The sequence below is a fragment of the Cherax quadricarinatus genome, chromosome 18 (genome assembly GCF_038502225.1).
Source record: "Cherax quadricarinatus isolate ZL_2023a chromosome 18, ASM3850222v1, whole genome shotgun sequence".
NCBI lineage: Eukaryota > Metazoa > Arthropoda > Malacostraca > Decapoda > Parastacidae > Cherax > Cherax quadricarinatus.
The window spans coordinates 19798980-19813980 of record NC_091309.1 but is presented as its reverse complement, the minus strand read 5'-3'; the positions used below and the strand labels follow the sequence as shown (position 1 = coordinate 19813980).

The 15001-nt window shown below is 39.6% G+C and overlaps 1 protein-coding gene across 23 annotated transcripts in view; it reads right to left on the bottom strand.

Annotated features, from left to right (window-relative positions):
• Positions 1–15001, bottom strand: part of LOC128689428 (uro-adherence factor A) — an 828046-nt gene that overhangs the window by 144396 nt on the left and 668649 nt on the right. For 15 of the 23 annotated variants that reach the window (XM_053777700.2, XM_053777698.2, XM_053777703.2 and 12 more), the window contains 5 exons: positions 7786–7953; positions 6056–6145; positions 5689–5781; positions 5456–5494; positions 4878–4985 (listed from right to left, as the gene is read on the bottom strand). In XM_053777700.2, the coding sequence (XP_053633675.1) occupies positions 4878–4985; positions 5456–5494; positions 5689–5781; positions 6056–6145 (330 nt within the window). In that variant the 5' untranslated portion in view covers positions 7786–7953. The remainder of the gene's footprint in view (positions 1–4877; positions 4986–5455; positions 5495–5688; positions 5782–6055; positions 6146–7785; positions 7954–15001) is intronic. The other 8 variants (XM_053777714.2, XM_053777706.2, XM_053777710.2 and 5 more) reach the window with 2 other exon arrangements.

Genomic DNA, 15001 nt, shown 5'->3' with positions numbered 1-15001 from the left:
GTAATATATACAGGAGAAGGGGTTACTAGCCCCTTGCTCCTGGCATTTTAGACGCCTCTTACAACACGCATGGCTTACGGAGGAAGAATTCTGTTCCACTTCCCCATGGAGGTAAGAGGAAATAAAGAAAAATAAGAACTAGTAAGAAAATAGAAGAAAACCCAGTGGGGTGTGTATATATATGCTTGTACATGCATGTGTAGTGTGACCTAAGTGTAAGTACAAGTAGCAAAGACGTACCTGAAACCTTGCGTGTTTGTGAGACAAAAATGGACACCAGCAATCCTACCATCATGTAAAACAATTACAGGCTTTCGTTTTACACTCACTTGGCAGGACGGTAGTACCTCCCTGGGCGGTTGCTGTCTACCAACCTACTACCTAGGGTCAGTGCAGGTGTAAATGACAAATGATTTCATCAAAGGGTAGTAACATCGGGGGTTGCATGACAGGAGTGCAAATATTGTGTTATGTCAAGAGGAGGCCATCTGAAACCTATGCTAATTGCACCATCTCTGCTGTCATTGGAGTAGACATTTTTTTTTTTTTTTTGAGATACTGTAATGTGATATCCAGATAAGCTTTTTTGATTTCTGATCTAGTCTGACAAGTGCTTAGGAACTTGCAAAGCTTTGCCCAACATAATTTATATGCACAGAGTAAAGTATACAATATACAGTATATGTCCATACATGTATGCACATGTATGTAATCAGAGATTTACACTGGGTAACATTAAATCCAGTATTTTGACTTCCATTTTGAAAAAACCATGACACAAGGGAAAAAATATTTAGTAAGGTGATATCACTCAAAATTCACATGATCCTTTCAAAAGAGAATAATACAGATAAATCATTATTAGTGGATGACTTTTAAGTATATTACTAGAACACATTTACTCTTAGTAAAATTAATTAACAAAATAGTGAAATATTAATGGCTAAAACAATATACAGTAATATTATATTACATATTGATAAAATTGCCAACAATACCTTAAGTAAAAGGCCACAAGAGCAATTAATGAAACATGTTTCTAATTCCAGGAGCTTTATCAAGCTAGTACAAATAATACAAGGATACAACGTGTACAAAATAACACTGAGGTGCTGAAACTAAAAACATATGCACTACAGTAGGCATACTGGTGTATGCTACTTACAGTAGTGAAAGTGGTCTTGTGTCAGGTAACGACAGTATAAACACTATGTAACACTACCTTCACCTGACAAGAAGCGAGTTCTCCTTCTGCACTTATATTACTACTAGTGTGAACTGGCAGACATGATGCATTACTTCAGCTCTTACTTCCTACACCACACCCAATTCCCTTTACATATCCTCTTGAGTCCTTGTACTGTTTGTATCAGCTGGACACAGTATTGTTAGTATCAGCTTGATAATCAACTGTTTGTATCAGCTTGATGTACTGTTTGTATCAGCCTGAAGTACTATTTGTATCAGCTGGATAGTGTACTGTTTGTATCAGCTTGACAGTGTATTGTTTGTATCAGCTTGACAGTGTACTTTTTTTTTTAACAAGTCGGCCGTCTCCCACCAAGGCAGGGTGACCCCAAAAGGAAAATTCCCAAAAAGAAAATACTTTCATCATTCAATACTTTCACCTCACTCACACATAATCACTGTCTTTGCAGAGGCACTCAGATATGACAGTTTAGAAGTCCCTCCAAACTGTCAATATCCCAAACCCCTCCTTTAAAGTGCAGGCATTGTACTTCCCATTTCCAGGACTCAAGTCCGGCTAACCGGACTTCGTATCAGCTTAATAAAGCTCCTGGAGAATAAAACATGACCATGATTAACTCTCTAACTGCTCTTCTGTCCTAATATACTAATACTAATAACAAAATTAAAACCAGGAATTTTTTAGTAAGAGTATAGTTATCGCTTCACAGGTAGTTTGGTTAGTTTTTTTAATAATTTAAGGTTTATACAGTGTTTATATTATTTTTATTGGGAACATTCAAATTCTGCACTACCATTAACCTAGAATTCAGTGACCAACATAAATATATTAAAAATACAGTATAGTGAGCACATTTATCACACAAGCAACTACTACTGTCAACTATAAGTTCAAAGACGTTAAGTGTACTTTAAACTGTCCAAACATAGATCTACGTTTGTACCGCTAGCACTCCGAACGTAAATCTATGTTTTATTTTTCATGCCTTCAAATTTGGCGCGATAGGCCTGAGTGATGGACTGAACACATCGATTCCAGGCTGAGGGACTGATTACCTCAAACCCCTCCACTCCTTACCCATTTCTACTTTGTACTGGACTGATGAAGCCACTGTGTGGCAAAACATTTCTTCAATAAAGATTCCCAGATGTTGCATAAGTGTCCCCACTGTACGTAGTACAGCGGGGAACCACTGTACTACGTACAGTATGTTCTGTTATCTAACAACAGTTTTGCTTGCTAAATATTAATTAGTATCTTGTTTTATATTTAGCTTAAATCGATCCACATGTGAAAATTTAACTAGACACAAACGAGGAAAAAAACTATCTGAGAAAAGACAGCAATATGGCAGCTCAAGCCACAAAATTTAATATACAAACAATTTTCAGCCATTCTCAATAGCTGTAATGTTTATGTATGTCAATTCAATATGTAATTAACCTCTCTACTACTGTAATGGAATCCCCATTTCTTTTAAAAGTTCATTATTGCTGTAATTTTGTAACTAGCAGATGATTAAAATTTTATTAAGGGCTGAATTCATGTGGGACAATGAACAAGAAATGGAGGATCAATCCCCCATCCTTCACAATCTTTTGAGTACTGTACACGGAATATGCAATGGGTGAATAATACTGCTATCGAGCTAACTCTTAATTACAGAATTGTATACTCTAATGTATATATGCAATACATAAATTCAACTTTTTAGAAAGACATGTTCAACTGCTATATATAATTAGTATCTTCATATACAAAAAACTGTAAACTGTACTGTACTTCAGCTATAGAATTTTTCTTGTCATTTTTCACTATGCTCTTGCACTTACCCATGCCATATACATACACGCAAACGATATAAATGGAAAAAATTGCCAAGAGCCTTGCGCTTCCCCATAATTTAAAAAAACTGAAAATATTGGACTGCCTTAAGCACAAGCATTCACGTATGTCAGTTTCTGAGTACTGTACCCTAGTTTTACGGGCATTTCAACACGCAAAGTAAACATCACTCTTAAGAGTCATTACTAGAATGATATCCATCACAGTAACTTTGTTAAGAGCATACATAAAACATACAAAATTAATATCAAAGATGCATTCCATGCAGAATTAAAATACACACACACACATGCACTCCCATACATACATACAGTTATACATACAAAGATACATACAGAATTACAAGACAAATACGAAATCATACTTGCTGTTTTCTTACCTTGTGTATAGGGGAATACACAAACAGTGCGGATACAATACGGCAACCCAATGGCACTCCACTGTGATAAAATGCATGCGTTTATCCACACCTACACCCACGAGCACATATATCACACTACACCCACACCAGCACCTGTATCAGTCTATACTATATTACAAAGAGCACCATGGTCCCTTTCACATAATCCTATGCAGTACTCTAAGAGGCCATTTAACCCATCACCCTAAGAATTCAGAGTGGTACAGCAAAATCCATCAACCAAAGACTGGGGGTAGCCTCATAATAAAACAAATATGTTTACCTCCCTGCATTCAAATTTGAAATTTAAAGCACTGTAATATTTGGCCTTTATACAATACTCAACATTATTTCCAATAATTAATTTTATTGTTCCATTTATGTAACAAATGAATATTTCAAAACTGAAAAGGATACTTTTTCCTGCAAAAGTTCGTATGGCACTAACTCAAACTAGTGTAGGTTGCAAATAGAGACCACATCACTTAACTGTGTGAAATACCTACACAGAAGTCCTGGCCAGCCATACTAAAGTTAAATCACATCTGTACCAAGACTAAATTATGCGCACACCCACACAAGAATAAATACTGATAAGTCAAGCTATATTATACTCAAAGCCACACTGTGCTATTCTCATAGCCAACCTAGATCATTAACACACCTTGAATAGGTCACATCCACACTAGGCTGGATCTCTCACACACACAACAGGGTTGAGTCATGCTTATGGTTATAGGCATTGCAGTGTAAGTTACAAAATTTGGACATATGCCAATGTTGACCTCATATATTAACAAGGTAATTTTATCTGGTTGTATGTATTCTTTATGGTAAACAACTATATATATTACAGTGAACATGCTATCAACTTCTTTGTTTGAAATATTTATTATAGCTATTAGTTAATGACCTTTAAATAACATGTTTGTTTCACACAGGCCATTGGAAATAAGGCAAGACTTTTATTTCTTGTTAAAAGTAGGTAAAATTAGGTACCACAGGTACTGATAAGGCAACGTATATACGGAAATCAGGAGTTATAAGATGAGTATTTTTCAGAAGACATGCTTGTTAAGGTACCCTCGAGAATGGTCATACCAAATTTCTGAGAGAACTACCACATGAGCATAAGAAACACTTTGCCAGTACATACATCATAAGAATGAAATTCCCTTGAAGGCACCAACATTATTATATTTTTTAAGAAACATTCCTTTAAATACTATACATCTGAGAAACTAGAAAAGTGTATCCATGCTCCACATGACACTCCTAAGTGTGCCTTTTGATATTTTTACCGTAAGACATGCTCCTAAATATCCCAAGTAAATGAGAAAAGGATTAAAGTCTTGTGGGAATCAGCCCCCCACCCCTCCCATAGAGTCCCAAGTTATTAATGCGGGAGAAATTAAAACCCACCGCCTGCCAGTCTGCTTCCTCATCAATCAAATGTTGTCTCATTGCTTTCACTGCTTCTGCTTTCTTGATCTGCTCTGTTGCTGACTTGTAGAGAACAGCTGGCCCTGTCTAAACACCAGAAATATTATTTAGTCTATTGTGCACAACATTAATAAATTCAATCCTGTATATCAATGCAAATGTTTCAGCATAATAGGAACTCATTTAAACTAATGACGATAAACTAAAAGACTAAACTTTAATAAGCAATTACAATATTCATTGAAATGTTTACAATTAGGATATAACAACATCAATAATTCTAACTGGGGAACTCCTAGAAAAGTTTTTTTATGTAGTATATTTCTGTTTACTCTTCATCATTCAGGAAATTATCTGTGGGACAGTTACCATAGACATGGTTGGATACTGCAACAACCAATTAGTGCTACCACACTACAGCTGGATACATCTGATGGAGGCTTGTCAATATAATGGTCAAAACTCGGGATGTGATAAGTCAAATTCAGCTTAATAGTGAGAAAAGGATTAAAAAAAATGGGGCAAACTCCACTGCTACAAGTTTTATTGACAAATACCTTTGATCGTTGAAAAAGGTGAGAAGGATTTGGTTGAATCTTGAGAAGGATAGAGAAAGAAACAGTTTAAGAAGTTTGTTAATGCATGTAACACTGCTCATGAAAATATAAGAAAATGACAACAATACAAAATGTAATATTTATTAAAGAGTCCAGCGTGTCAATAACAAAGGCATTCAGGCAGCCATGCTGTCATCAAATGGCACAACGTGCAAAGCGGATGCAAAACTTACCTTCACAAATTGCATTGCAGACTCATTAATCTTCGGAGAGGTGCGGGTGATTCTGGAAGGTATGTATTCATGGACCTTTAGGTCCAAAGATGCCTGTACAGGTACGAAGAAATGGTTGCAAAACTAATTTCTCAATACACTACAACCAACATAATGCTTACATAAATAATCAATGTGCAATAATTCACTAACCTTGATTCGTATCCCATTAAGAAAGATGCACAAAAGGGATATTTAATGACTGTACTATGTGCATTAAATATAGAGTACATAATGCATTTTTACATGTTAGTTACTATATTTTACTATAGACTGCCTTGTTCCATTAATATTTTAGAAACAAAGAACTAAGTACATAACATCTTACATTTTTATCATGTAGGGAATCAAGTGACATTGCTCGTTTGGGGACCGGGCGTGCCGAGTTCTGGCCCCCATACCGCAAATTACCCGGCATCTGAAATGACATATTTTTACAAGTTATTTGGAAACTAATTGATTCAATCTGCAAGAAAAGTACAAATCAGAAGCAAAGTGAGTGTAATTAGCTCTAATGATGATGTACAAATTTACACCACTGGATATGCCAACACTTAAAATATACTGAACAATGTACTGTACATTACTATGGGGGAAAAGAGAAAGCCAATGGAAATAGAAATAAGACACAACAGTTACAATACACAATGCTCTCATTTGGGATATGTAACCTGATTAAAATATCCCTCTACCTGGATTTGTTGTAGGCAGACTTTGTTGCCAGAATAGAGACAGGCTTAAAAGTACTAACAACTATGGCTATGGCAGAATTTCACTCCATTTATGGGGTGTCAAAAATGCAAAAATTATATAAAGTGGAACCTCTATATTGTACTACAAATCTTGCTCTCCTGTCAAACACAATGCTTGCAGGTTTGAAAAAAATGCAAAATGAAGCAATGGATATCACACTTGTAAGTCCAAGTACTGCACAGTACCATCAAATTACAGTACTGTAATGTGCAGTACTTAACATGTTGAATAAGATTAAATTTCTAGTATCCTAAGTGTGGTGCTGCCACCATGGAAAAACATAAATCAATGTAATACATACTGGTTGTAAATGGTACAGTGATACTGATAAACAGTGGAAAAGGACACTTGTGTACAGTTCAAGACATTTACAATATTAAAGGACACATTGAGCCACAAGTATCTTCATCAGCCTTAATGAAGCCACTTGTGGTGAAATGTTTCCTGTAATAAATGTCCTGAACTGTACAAAAGTGTCTTTTTCCACATGAAATACATACTCTTTTTCTAAAGTTACTCTGGAACACTGGTGCTGGAACAGAATAAATTTACAATCTTAGCATCAAGGATGAAGGCAATTTCTAAGTTTTTAACTGCCGAGGATGGAGACAATTTCTAAGTTTTAATGACAAGGAAACCTTTAATTGTTTATGACTACACGTCTCAAGATTTTCTGCAAAATTCAGTGACTGTGTGGTTAAATTTAAACAAAGATGTTTTTCATTAATTTTCATTGCATTAAATAAAAAAAATCATAATTTCACAATAATACATGATACATAAACAATTACTATAGTATATGGTATCTTCATTTGTATACCTGGGTGTGTATTGTTTTTCTTTACTACATTTGCCATTTCCCACCATAATATAAAGTAGATTGACTGTTAGGAGGAAGTCCTAACTAAGCCCACGTGGGTGATGCAGGGCAAGGAGTGGTGAAACACTGATCCTGTAATCATGAGACAGACATGCTACTTAACCCTTAAACGGTCTAAACATATATATACGTTCTCTCGCGTAGTGCCCCAAATGTATATATACGTTTCATTTTTTATTCATTCAACAGTGGCGCGATAGGCCTGAGTTGCCTAGACATGAGAGAATTTGTGTGCGCACTCAGTGTGCACCATATGAAAAAAATTGGGGACGCCTGGGTACCACATGCTCTTTTTTTCTATAAAAAAAAATTCTCAAAATACTCGGGGTGCTACGCGAGAGAACGTATATACAGTATACGTTTGGACCATTTAAGGGTTAACTGTACTTGGAGAATGTATCCAAGAGAGTTTACACGAGACTCACCTCGCTGTGTCGTTGAGTAGCTACCAGAATCTGCTATGGGCAATGAAGGAGGCCATCACGTGCCAACCACCACCACCACCTGCTTTCTTGGTTTGTCTGCTATTTATAATCGTACTGCTGACTATTGAAGGAGGTCGCTGTTTCTGCTGGTTTCACTGCTGCTCACAGCTGTAAAAGAATTAAGTAACATTCATGATACTGGTAACTTTTGCTTTATTTAAGCCTTACAGAGCAATGAACTGGCAAGTGTAAAATTTTTAATATTCCACCAAATAAAACGAGAAGTTTATTTTTTTAAATTTGAAGATAATGAGCAGGTTCCTGCTGCCCCACACCAGATAAAGAAAACGTTTCCTGTTGCTCAAGACCAGATAAGAGGAGGGTCCTCTCCTGCACTACACAAAATTATCCTCCATTGCTTTACACCATCTAAAGAGCAGGTTCCTCTACTGTTTCACACCAGCTAAAGAGCAGGGTCCTCTACTGCTTCACACCAGCTAAAGAGCAGGTTCTTCTACTGCTTCACACCAGCTAAAGAGCAGGTTCCTCTGCTGCTTCACACCAGCTAAAGAACAGGTTCCTCTGCTGCTTCACACCAGCTAAAGAACAGGTTCCTCTGCTGCTTCACACCAGCTAAAGAACAGGTTCCTCTACTGCTTCACACCAGCTAAAGAACAGGTTCCTCTACTGCTTCACACCAGCTAAAGAACAGGTTCCTCTACTGCTTCACACCAGCTAAAGAACAGGTTCCTCTACTGCTTCACACCAGCTAAAGAACAGGTTCCTCTACTGCTTCACACCAGCTAAAGAACAGGTTCCTCTGCTGCTTCACACCAGCTAAAGAACAGGTTCCTCTGCTGCTTCACACCAGCTAAAGAACAGGTTCCTCTACTGCTTCACACCAGCTAAAGAACAGGTTCCTCTACTGCTAAATACACTAACAACCAGGTGTAAATTGTGATGTCTGCCTCATCTGCATTCCGGACCAAAGTAGCCTTTGATTCTGCAGAGAAGTAATTCAATATATCCATTCTAGCAATTTTATTTAGATACAATTTTTGTTAGCAGTTTAAAGATTAACGAAAATAGTGTAAGAGTAATCAGTGTGTAAAGTGACAAAATAGTTCTGCAGTGATGTACTCCTTTCATGCATGTAACCAAAGGGAAACAAATGTTTGAATTCTATGGATAAATTCAAACTGGTGAGATACAATTGCCAAAATGAATTGTTAATTAGGTTTAGAGACTAAAATAGTAAGCCTACTGATCCATGAATTTGGGAACTCACCATTCAACATAACTCCTACTGTACAGTTTAAATAGGATAGTTCCATTATATTTTGAGAAATACCATCCTTAATGGGGAAACTAGGTTTGCCTTTAGTTACTGCCTGAAAGTTTTTTTTTAAGACAAATGTGAAGATCACGGCCCCCATAACCCAGTCTCAGACCAAGCTGCCCGGTTCTTGGCCCTATCAACCAAGCTGTTGGTGCTAGAACTGAACACAATCCAACTTGTGTACTACAGCCAGCTGATCAGGGACTTGCTCAAGGAAGTTATCAAGTTCCTTCTTGAAGACAGCTAGGAGTTTGTTGGCAATTCCCCTTACGCAAGATTAAAGGGTATCGAGTCTTCCTAACTTTACTGAGCTGTCTCTTGGGGTATTCATTGTGCCCTTCCTTTTCATTGGTGATATTTTGCACCATCTGCCAAGCCTTTTGCTTCCGTAAAAAAAAAGTAATTAGGGTGTGTTAATTCGAGTCCAATTCCTCCAGAATTTTTCAGGTGCAGATTGTGATATATCATTCTCCACTACTCTCCAAAGAGTCCAGTTCCAGGGACTTCATGCATTTAGGTTCTTGACTGAATTTATTCTTGCAGTGAAGGTTCTGTAATTCTGCCTGCCTTAAAAGGCAGCTGATAGTATAAAGCAATATTCCAACCTAGAGAAAACAAGGGGTCCAAAAATTGTAAAGCAGGTTGTTTGTTGGTTATTGTGGTGGATGGATACTGGTTGTGGTGGTGGTGGGTGGTAGTAATTGTGGTACTGTTAAATTATGGTGCTGGGTAGTAGTGATGGTAGTGACAAAAAGTCTGAGTGGATGAGTGGTAGTGTTGATAACTAGGAATGGACGATAATGGCTGAGAAATGATGCCTGGTGTACTTGCTTGGTGGGAACACACAAGATTGGTTGAAACTTAACTAGTCTGGTACGGCTTGACTACGACTGATCCAGGAAGAGGCTGCCACATAACAATGAGAGCTAGCTAGCTCTCTCTTGCTCATATGTACGTACACACACACACACACACACACACACACACACACACACACACACACACACACACACACACACACACACACACACACACACACACACACACACACACACGACCTGACGACACTGGAGGACAGGATAGATAGGTGGGATATGATAACATATAAAATACTGAGAGGTATCGACAAGGTGGACAGAGACAGGATGTTCCAGAGATGGAACAGCAACAAAGGGTCACAGTTGGATGTTAGGAAGTAATTCTTCAGTCACAGAGTTGTCAGGAAGTGGAATAGCCTTGGAAATGTAGTGGAGGCAGGATCCATACATAGTTTTAAGAAGAGGTATGATAAAGCTCATGGAGCACCAAGAGTGACCGAGTAGCGGCCAGTGAAGAAGCGGGGCAAGGAGCCGTAAATCGACCCCTGGAACCACAACTAGGTTTTATGACAAGGTGACAAGTAAGACAAGAGAGAGAGGGGTGGATCGACTGCATTTTTTTGGACTGCAAGAAGGCCTTCGACACAGTTACTCACAAGAGGTTACTGCAAAAGCTAGAGTATCAGGCACACATAACAGGAAAGGCACTGCAATGGATCAGAGAATACCTGACAGGGAGGCAACAACGAGTCATGGTACGTGATGAGGTGTCAGAGTGGGCGCTTGTGACAAGCGGGGTTCCACAGGGGTCAGTCCTAGGACCTGTGCTGTTCTTGGTATATGTGAACGACATAACGGAAGGGATAGACTCAGAAGTGTCCTTGTTTGCAGATGATGTGAAGTTAATGAGAAGAATCAAATCAGATGAGGATCAGGCAGGACTACAAAGAGACCTGGACAGGCTACAAGCCTGGTCCAGCAACTGGCTCCTTGAGTTTAACACTGCCAAATGCAAAGTCATGAAGATTGGGGAAGGGCAAAGAAGACCGCAGACACAACATAGTTTAGATGGTCAAAGACTGCAAACCTCACTCAAGGAAAAAGATCTGGGGGTGAGTAAAACACCGAGCATATCTCCTGAGGCGCACATCATTCAGATAACTGCTGCATCATACGGGCGCCTGGCAAACCTACGGATAGCGTTCCGATACCTCAGTAAGGATTCGTTCAAGACTCTGTATACCATTTACGTCAGGCCCATACTGGAGTATGCAGCACCAGTTTGGAATCCACACCTAGTCAAGCACGTCAAGAAATTAGAAAAAGTGCAAAGGTTTGCAACAAGACTAGTCCCAGAGCTACGGGGATTGTCCTACGAAGAAAGGTTGAGGGAAATCGGCCTGACGACACTGGAGGACTGGAGGGTCAGGGGGGACATGATAACGACATATAAAATACTGCGCGGAATAGACAAGGTGGACAAAGACGGGATGTTCCAGAGAGGGGACACAGACACAAGAGGTCACAATTGGAAGCTGAAGACTCAGATGAATCAAAGGGATGTTAGGAAGTATTTCTTCAGTCATAGAGTAGTCAGACCGTGGAATAGCCTAGAAAGTGACGTAGTGGAGGCGGGAACCATACATAGTTTTAAGGCGAGGTATGATAAAGCTCATGGGGCAGGGAGAGAGAGGACCTAGTAGGAATCAGTGAAGAGGCGGGGCCAGGAGCTATAACTCGACCCCTGCAACCACAAATAGGTGAGTACAAATAGGCGAGTACACACACACACACACACACACACACACACACACACACACACACACACACACACACCACTCCTAGTAACTAAGGAGCTGTGAATCGACCCCTGCAACCACAAATAGGTGAGTGCAACTAGATGAGTACATGAATAATTGTAAAGGCATTGCAATGGATCAAAGAATACCTAACAGGAAGGAAACAAATGATAATACATGAGCTGTCAGAGTGGGCGCCTGTGACGTGCAGTTCCACGAGGGTCAGTCCTAAGATCTGCACAAACTGCAAGCTTGGTCCAACAACTGGCTCCTGGAGTTTAACCCCACCAGGTACAAAGTCATGAAGATTGGGGAAGGTCAAAGAAGACCGCAGACAGAGTAAAGGCTAGGGGGCCAAAGACAGCAAACCTCACTCAAGGAAAAGGTTCTTGCAGTTATAGGGATGTTAGGAAGTATTTCTTCAGCCACAGAGTTATCAGTAAGTAGAACAATCTTTAGAGTGATGTAGTGGAGGCAGGATCTATACATAGCTTTAAGAAGAGATACGACGAAGCTCATGGAGCAGGGAGAGAGTGGACATAGTAGCGACCAGTGAAGAGGCAGGGCCAGTAGCTGTGAATAGACTCCTGCAACCACAAATAGGCGAGTACACAAATACACACATACGATACGATAAAGCTCATGGAGCAAGGAGTGGACCTAGTAGCGACCAGTGAAGAGGTGGGGCCTGGAGCTGCATATCGACCCTTGTAACCACAAACAAGTGGATACAGATATGTGAGTACACACACACAAAAAGGATTGTATTAAAATAAATTGATCAACGAATCTCAAGCCGGTTTTACACAATACCGTTCCTGCCTTACGAATTTCTTAACTTTTTTCACTAAGGTATCAGAGGAGGTAGATCATGGTAATGAATGTGATATTGTCTATATGGACTTCAGTAAGGCTTTTGATAGCGTCCCACATCAAAGACTATTGAGGAAAATTAAGGCACATGAAATAGGAAGAGAATTTTTTTTCCTGAACAGAGGCATGGTTGACAAACAGGCAGCAGAGAGTTTGCATAAATGGGGAAATTCAGAGTGGGGAAGCGTTACGAGCGGTGGGGAAGCGTTACGAGCGTCAGTGTTGGGCCCTTTGTTGCTCACAATCTACATTAACGACATAGATGAGGGAATAAAAAGCGATATAAGCAAGTTTGCCGATGACACCAAAATAGGGCAACGAATTCATACTGACGAAGACATTAGAGTACTCCAGGAATATTTAAATACTGATGCAGTGGTCGGAGAAGTGGCAGATGTTTAATATAGTCAAATGCAAAGTTCTAAACATTGGACGGGAAAATAACCATGCCACATATAAACTAAATAATGTACATCTTAATATTGCTGTTTGCAAAAAGGATTTGGGGGTTCTCGTTAGCAGTTATCTAAAACCAAGACAACAGTGCATAAGTGTTCACAATAAAACTAACAGAATCCTTGGCTTCATATCATATAATAGAAGTCCTCAGGTTGTTCAATTCTATATATCTTTGGTTAGGCCTCATTTAGATTATGCTGCACAGTTTTGGTCACCGTATTACATTATGGATATAAATGCTCTGGAAAACGTACAAAGGAGGATGACAAAGTTGATCCCATGTATCAGAATTTTTTCCTATGAGGATAGACTGAGGACCCTGAATCTGCACTCTATAGAAAGACGTAGAATTAGGAGGGATATGATTGAGGTGTATAAATGAAAAACAGGAATAAAGATGTAAATGGCCTGCTAAAAATATCTAGCCATGACAGGACTCGCAGCAATGATTTTAAGTTGGAAAAAATTCCGATTCAGGAAGGATATAAGAAAACACTGGTTTGGTAATAGAGTTGTGGATGAGCGGAACAAACTCTTGAGTACCGTCATAGAAGCTAAAACGTTATGTAGTTTTAAAAATAGGTTAGATAAATACACGAGTGGGTGTGAGTTGGACCTGACTAGCTTGTGCTACTAAGTCAGATGCCGTGCTCCTTTCTTAAGTGAATGTGAATTGACCTGGCTAGGTTGGGGCCTGGGCTTGGGCCGGTGGGGGACTTGGACTTGCCTCGCATGGGCCAGTAGATCTACTGCAGTGTTCCTTTTTTCTTATGTTTTTAAAGCTCATTAAGAATGTTCACCACTAGTCAAGGATACTTTAATTAATCTATTTGAATTAAAGCAGTCTCAATATGTATACACAAAAACCTCTCGGTGTAAACATATAAGCTTCAAACAAAAGGGTTAATATCTCCATTATTTAAGAGTAAGAAAAAATACGTGCTAGTTTCTCAGTCAGGCGAGCATCCTGTGGTAAAAATCTGCAAACCTGGAGAAGAGGTCTCCATTCTTTGGGCGACAACGACTCAAACCCACCACTGCCAATTTGGAACTAGACCCCAGCATTTTCCAGGTGCAAATTATGGCGTATCTTCCTTGCCTGCATTCCAGAAAGTACAGTTTTGAGGGACTTCAGATTTTCTCACTAATTTAGTTGTTTGGATTTATGCATGAAGTAAATTACTGTATCTGTATATTCTCAAAGTTCGTGATATGGAGCATTACAGCCTCCCACCCTCCCTCATCCCCTCCATGGGGAGGTTCCGCTGATGTATCCAATTTTGCTAAATAAACAAAAGCAGATAGCGTTAATCTGGTAGTGGTCACTTTCAATCCCTTCCCCCATCCTTGCACCGGTCGTGGTGGGTGTCCTTGACACTTCTCCATGACCCCAACTCCCTCCTTTATTCACCATCTCCATCATCCTCTTCCTCCCTCCTACATCATTCTCAATCTTTCCTTCCCTCTCCCCCTCCTTATTAATCGTTCGCTCCCTTATATAACGCAGTTTTCTGTCGAGAGGCTATTATAGTAATATGTTTGCCTTACGTATACTACGTGTGTGTGTGTGTGTGTGTGTGTGTGTGTGTGTGTGTGTGTGTGTGTGTGTGTGTGTGTGTGTGTGTGTGTGTGTGTGTGTGTGTGTGTGTGTGTGTGTGTGTGTGTGTGTGTGTGTACTCAATTGTACTCACCTAATTGTGGTTGCAGGGGTCGAGACTCAGCTCCTGGCCCCGCCTCTTCACTGATCGCTACTGGGTGTGTGTGTGTGTACTCACCTAGTTGAGGATGCGGGGGTCGAGTCCGAGCTCCTGGCCCCTGTGTGTGTGTGTGTGTGTGTGTGTGTGTGTGTGTGTGTGTGTGTATGTGTATGTGTGTGTGTGTGTATGTGTATGTGTATGTGTGTGTGTGTGTGTGTGTGTGTGTGTGTG